Source organism: Tupaia chinensis, unplaced genomic scaffold (genome assembly GCF_000334495.1).
Source record: "Tupaia chinensis unplaced genomic scaffold, TupChi_1.0 Scaffold000627_1, whole genome shotgun sequence".
Lineage (NCBI taxonomy): Eukaryota > Metazoa > Chordata > Mammalia > Scandentia > Tupaiidae > Tupaia > Tupaia belangeri.
The window spans coordinates 512,379-518,299 of NW_006160147.1; the positions used below are offsets into that span (position 1 = coordinate 512,379).

Consider the following 5,921-nt stretch of genomic DNA (forward strand, 5'->3'; position numbering starts at 1 on the left):
ATGCTCGCCTCGTGTTCCAGGCCAACACCTCCCGGGGTGCCATCTCGTTGTCTGGCCTGGTGCCCACCACCTCCTACCGCCTCAGCCTCAGCGCGCTGGGCAGGAATGGCCTTCGGAGTCGGGCGCTCACCCTGGTGTGCACCACTTCGGCCGAGAGTAGGTGTCGTGCGTGGCTTCCTCCACTCACCTCCATCAGGTCCCTGGTGGGCACTTACTCGGTCCCAAGCCCCAAGCCTTTCTGTGGGCCCTGGTCCTGCTATGCTAGTTTGATCCCAGGCTCCGAGCCTCATCCCTGGCAGTCTGGCCTAGGAACTTCCTCTTGGACCCCTTAGCCAGCATTGCCAGGCACCAGGAGGCACTGGGGAAGTGAAGGCATGACCCCTCCCTGGAGACTGACACTGAGGCCCCTGGTCGGGCCCTCCTCCCCTCCTTCCCACCCCAGCCTGGCACCCCCCAGAGCTAGCTACGGCCCCCCAGCTGGAGCTCGAGATGGGGCTGGGAGTGATGATCCCACGGGGCATGTTCGGCGAGGACGACGGGCAGATCCAGTGGTACGGCGTCATTGCCACCACCAACACGTCCCGTGAGTCCCGGGCGCTGGACTGCTGCTGCTGCAGTGCTCCTGCCAAGCGTGGGGCAGGCACGGAGCGGCTCCGTCTGGGAGCAGGAGGGGGACCTAGGGCATGCTCGAGGATAGGCCGATGTTGGGTTGTGAAGGGTGGGAACATGCTTGAGAGGTGGGACAGCTCCCCTGTGGTGGGGACAGGGGCCTCAGCCCCTGCTGACCCTACTCTGCCCCTTCCTGGTTCCCCTTCCAGTGGTGCGGCCTCCCTGGGAAGCCATTAACCACTCGTGGTACGACCACTACTATGGAGGACACGACTCCTACCTGGCCATCCTCCTCCCCAACCCCTTCTACCCGGGACCCTGGGCCACGCCAGGATCCTGGACGGTGCCCATGGGAACACAGGACTGTGGCCACACCCAGGAGATATGTAACGGACAGCTCAAGCCAGGCTCCCAGTACAGGTGAGGGCCGAGGTTGAGGGAGGGGAGCCTATGTGGACTGTTCACACGGTTTTTCAACAAAAACTGGCTGACTCACAGGGTATACAAGTGCAGTCCATAAGGATCTACAGAGTTATTTTGACTGGGTTTCCTAGCAGGCAAAGTGAAAAAGGGAATACTCAGCTGTTATATGGTTCTTTTTTAAAAAGGAAATGGGGGGAAGGATTCTTTTCTGCTTGCCAGGGCAATCCCAAGGTATCCAGGCTCCCGTTTCTGGGGTGTCTTTCCTGCAGAACAGGGCAGGGTGGTGAAGAGAAGTTGGAGGTAGTTTGCTTGAAGGTGGCAGGTGACAGAATGCATAGCCTCCAGATCTCCAGTGGTGAGGGAAGGGACTGTGGCCCTGACAGGTTCCTGGGAAGGTTGTCGCATATTCATGCCTCTCCCTAGCAGCGGGTCCCATTTCTCTGCCCAGGTTCAGCGTTGTGGCCTTTTCCAGGCACAGCTCTCCTGAAACCATTGTCTCCTTCTCAGCCTACTCAGGTAGGTCAGGCACCTGGCCGAGGCTCCAGGAGCCCCTGGAGCGGTCAAGAGTGCTGGGACCCCTCTTCTGAGGCTCACCCCCAATGGCAGGAGCGACGGACCTTTGACTTCTGGGAGAACCAGTGCTGCCTGGCAGAGCTGGGAGACCCAGAGCCAGCGAGGAAGGTGTTCAAGGCTCCAGAGCTGCCAGGGCTGGCTGGGGGCAGTATGGTGGCCCTCGATCACATCACCTTCCTGCACTGTCCCTGCCGCCTGGCCGCTCCCAGGCCATCCTGGTTCTAGGACATCACTGTCCAAACGTGAGCCGCATGTGTCACTTAAAACATCGTAGGAGCGGCAGTAAAGAGAAACAGGTGGAATCCACTTTAGGAGTGTTCTATTTAAACCAAGATATCTAAAATACCTTCAACATGTGATCAATTATAAAAATTACCAAGAAGCTATTTCACATTTCTTCTTACCACGTCTTTGAATCTGGTGTGTATTTTGCACCAACAGCAAAACCGGAGTAGCCACATCTGAGCGTGCCACAGCGGCGCGTGGCAGTGGCTGCCTCGTAAGTCAGCGTGGCTCCAGGAGGCCCAGGGCCAGGCCCTTCCTTCCTCTTCTCTGAGTGTCAGGGAGGGGAGTAGGTCCTCGGGGCATGCCCAGACACTGAGTCGGGGGGGCTTCCTGGGCGCGCTCTGTTCTCATCCAGAACGGGCCCCCAGGTAGCCTTCTCTGCCCTTGGCTTGGCGTCTGGGACATCTAGGGTGGGGTGAAGGTGGGGGTTGTCCCTGTGTCTGCCACCCAGAGGCTCCCAAACCCAGCAGAGGCAGGTATGCCCCACAGGGTCATGTTCTACCCTTCCTTGCCCCTCACAGAGCCCTGGGCCAGTGTGCCCCCTACAGTAATGCCCCTGCCAGTAGTGGTGGGCATTGCGGCCGGCTGCGTCCTCACCGTCTGTGCCGTGCTGGGCCTGCTGTGCTGGGGCCGGGCGAAGGGACAGAGGTAAGTGGAGGGAGGGCCGGGGTGGCAGAGCTCGGGGACCAGGTGGGCGAGCCCTCTGCCCTGTGGGCTGCCTCCACATGCCCCTCCACCCTTCGCAGGGCAGAGAAGCTTCGATTTTCCCAAGAGCTGACAACTTTCAACCTGCGGTGAGCACACACTCCACTCCTCCCGATGCCTGGGGGCCATGGTGGCACTGCCAAGGCTCCCCACGGCTGGCTCCTCCCGGACTGCATCTCAGACAGGGCTGCAAGTCTTTGCCAGCCTCCCATTCTCCCTCCTCAGCGACCAGCAAGCCCCAAATGTCCACACTGACAGCACACATGCGCGTGTGTGTGTGTAGAGATGTATTTATTTTAAAGAATTGCATGTGGGCCAGCCAGTGGTTGGGGCCGCTGGTCCTGCATGACCATCTGCATGGTTCAAGTCCCAGATCCAGTGGCTTAGAAGACACACTAGGGCGTACGTGTGGGTGCCCCAAACCCTGAGAGGGGAATGGAGGAGGGATTGCAGCATGGCTATCGTTCCTGGGGAGCGCTTTCTCACTTTCTCTCTCTCCGTCTCTCTCCAGAGAGTGCATGCAATTAAAAAAAGAAAGGAAGGAAGGGAGGGAGGGAGGAAGAAAAAGTAAAAGAAAAGGATTGGGCCATGGTTGTGGAGGCGTGATGAGGCCGAAATTAGATGGGCTAGGCCAGTGGGCCAGAGGCTTCGGAAGGCTCTAAGGCAGGCAGATTTTTTTTTTTTTTTAATTTTTCCAGAGGGCAGGGGTACTCACCAGAGACAGAGAGCTGGGGGTGGGGTGGGGAACAGAACACCCACCGTGGGGAATGATCACACCACAGTCCCTTCTCCTCCATTTTCCCTCCCATCAGGATTTGGGGCACACATGCTCACGTGCCCAGGGTATATTTCAAGCCACTTGGTCCACAGGTTGGGCCGCATGGGATCCAGCCGCCTTAACCACCAGGTCACAACTGGCCCCAGTGAGGAACTTTTCCTTACTCAGTTCAAGACAGCCTCTGCGCTATGAAAGCCGTCCACTGCTTAGACAAGGCCCACCACAGGGCTGACAGTCTGTTTTCCTCAAAGTCAATCAATTTAAATGTTAGTCTTATCATAAAAAACACCTTCCCCAAACATCCAGATGCCACATGTCTGGGCACTGTGGCCCAAGCTAAGTGACACCACATTAACCTCCCTGCTCAGCCTCGGTCCTCTCCTCCCTGACTAACACATGGAGCGCATCAGGTCACATCTCTGCACGGAGGAGGTCTCGTTGCACAACACGGACCAAGCACCGGCATGGAGAGGCCCTTTTCTGAGCCCCGCGAGGGGGTCTAAGAGGCCCGGGTGTGCCTTTGCGTGCAGCTGCTGCTACCGCCCTCGGTCCCATCCTGTCTCCGCACCTGGGTGGCCCGCAGTCCAGGCCAGGTGCCCGGTTGCTTGCTGACTGTGCGCTGCTGCACACGGCCCACCCGCTGTCTGCATCCCCACAGGGCCCGGGCCATGAGGCCGTGCGACCAGGACCGCATCCCTGCTTTACACACCCCCTGGGCAGGCAGGGCAGGACTGCACACCTGAGCCCGGGCCCACCCCATCCTCTCCCAACAGGCGGACCCAGCGGCCCATCCCCATCCACAGCTTCCGGCAGAGCTACGAGGCCAAGAGCGTGCATGCTCACCAGGCTTTCTTCCAGGAGTTTGAGGCAAGGCGTGTTCGAGGCGGGAGGCTGGCGGGGTGTTGAGGCCCGGTCGGGCCTGCCTGCGGGACCCAGCTGCACACAGCACCCTGCCCGTCCCCTGGTGTGGGATGAGATGGGTGGGCTTCAGCTGCCGGGCCTGCCCTGGCCTCTGCAGGAGCTGAAGGAAGTGGGCAAGGAGCAGCCCAGGCTGGAGGCTGAACACCCCGCCAACACCGCCAAGAACCGGTACCCACATGTGCTGCCCTGTGAGTGCTGGGAGCTGGGGAGGCGTGGGCACAGGGCCTGGGCCTGGCACAGAGGAGGGGGCCAGGCACACCTGGGTACCAGAGGCACGGCTTTTGCCCTTGCAGATGACCACTCCCGAGTCAGGCTGAGCCAGCTGGAGGGGGAGCCCCACTCCGACTACATCAATGCTAACTTCATCCCCGTAAGTGGCTGCGGGGTCCCGGTTGGTGGGAGGTGGGGTGGGAGAGCAGACTAGGGGTAGATGGACAGTCTCCACTGCTGGGCCGAGGGCTTGGATTCATATCTGGTGGGCATTGGGAGCCATGGAAGATCTTCGAACATGGAAGTGCAGAGTTTGGTTTTAGGAGAGTCATTCTGAGACTGGTGAACAGGATGGCCTGGGTAGACTGTTTTTGGCGTGTCGGCGTCCTGTTATTTTCATGTAGGCTTTTCTTGCCCCTTTGAGGTGGGGCATGCGGAGATGGTGGTGTTTTGAAGTCACCCCTCCTGGTTTGAGTCCTTTTTCTTTTGTTTTAAATTGCCAGAGTGTACACGGGCTCACCAGAAAGAGACAGAGAGAAAGAGGGAGAGGAGAAGGCACCCCCACCTCCCATGAGGGACAGTCACACCACAGTCCTTTCTCCTCTACTTCTGCCCCCGTGGGGATTCCGGGCGTGCACGCACACGCCCCGGCATTCAAGCCACCAGGTCCGGGAGAGAGTTGTGCACAGTTTGTCAGGAAGGATCCAGCTGCTTTACCCGCCATGCCATGGGGCTGGCATCTGGTCTGAGTTCTTGGTGCACACGTGTGTTCATGGGTTGGTACCTGTGTAGGCATGTACACCACATCCTCATTCCTGGAGTCATACATGGTATACCTACTGCTGGGTGCTGTGTGGGACCCCAGGGACTGGGACCGCCCCTGTTAATGTTTCCTGCCCTTTGCTCTCCATCCCCAGGGCTACACCCACCCGCAGGAATTCATTGCCACCCAAGGGCCTCTCAAGAAAACGCTGGAGGACTTCTGGCGGCTGGTGTGGGAGCAGCAGGTTCATGTCATCGTCATGCTAACCGTGGGCATGGAGAACGGGAGGGTGAGTGTGCTTGCAGGTTCCTGGCATGGCCACCAGGGGGCTCTCGTCCTCCTTGCAGGAATCATTCCACGATACATACATCAGGGTGGGTAGGGCAGGGAGGAGGGAGGCCAATCAGGCCTGCAGGTTGGGGGACCCTCAGGGCCCCCCAGGATGGGGAGGCAAGCTCCTGATTCGCATGTTTCTAGTTTGACTCAGTTTCCACTGACTACTTGCTCTAGGTGAAGAAGGGGCGGGGTTTAAGAGAAGGATGGGGGTAAGGACCACCCCAGGTGGGCAGCCAGGGTAGGTTATTCCACATCCTTTCTTTGTGGGGTCTTTGCACAGAGAGAGGCTGCCGAGTTTGTCACTGGAGCAGCGGGGAA

At 59.2% G+C, this 5,921-nt stretch overlaps 1 protein-coding gene across 1 annotated transcript in view; it reads left to right on the forward strand.

The window, feature by feature from the left end:
- The window catches only part of LOC102499823 (receptor-type tyrosine-protein phosphatase V), a 27,592-nt gene that overhangs the window by 12,737 nt on the left and 8,934 nt on the right, over positions 1–5,921 (forward strand). Inside the window, exons 14-23 of the mRNA XM_027776000.1 lie at positions 2–156; positions 443–583; positions 819–1,029; positions 1,481–1,548; positions 2,412–2,538; positions 2,637–2,684; positions 4,147–4,240; positions 4,392–4,482; positions 4,588–4,664; positions 5,422–5,556. Of these exons, the coding sequence (XP_027631801.1) occupies positions 2–156; positions 443–583; positions 819–1,029; positions 1,481–1,548; positions 2,412–2,538; positions 2,637–2,684; positions 4,147–4,240; positions 4,392–4,482; positions 4,588–4,664; positions 5,422–5,556 (1,147 nt within the window). The remainder of the gene's footprint in view (position 1; positions 157–442; positions 584–818; positions 1,030–1,480; positions 1,549–2,411; positions 2,539–2,636; positions 2,685–4,146; positions 4,241–4,391; positions 4,483–4,587; positions 4,665–5,421; positions 5,557–5,921) is intronic.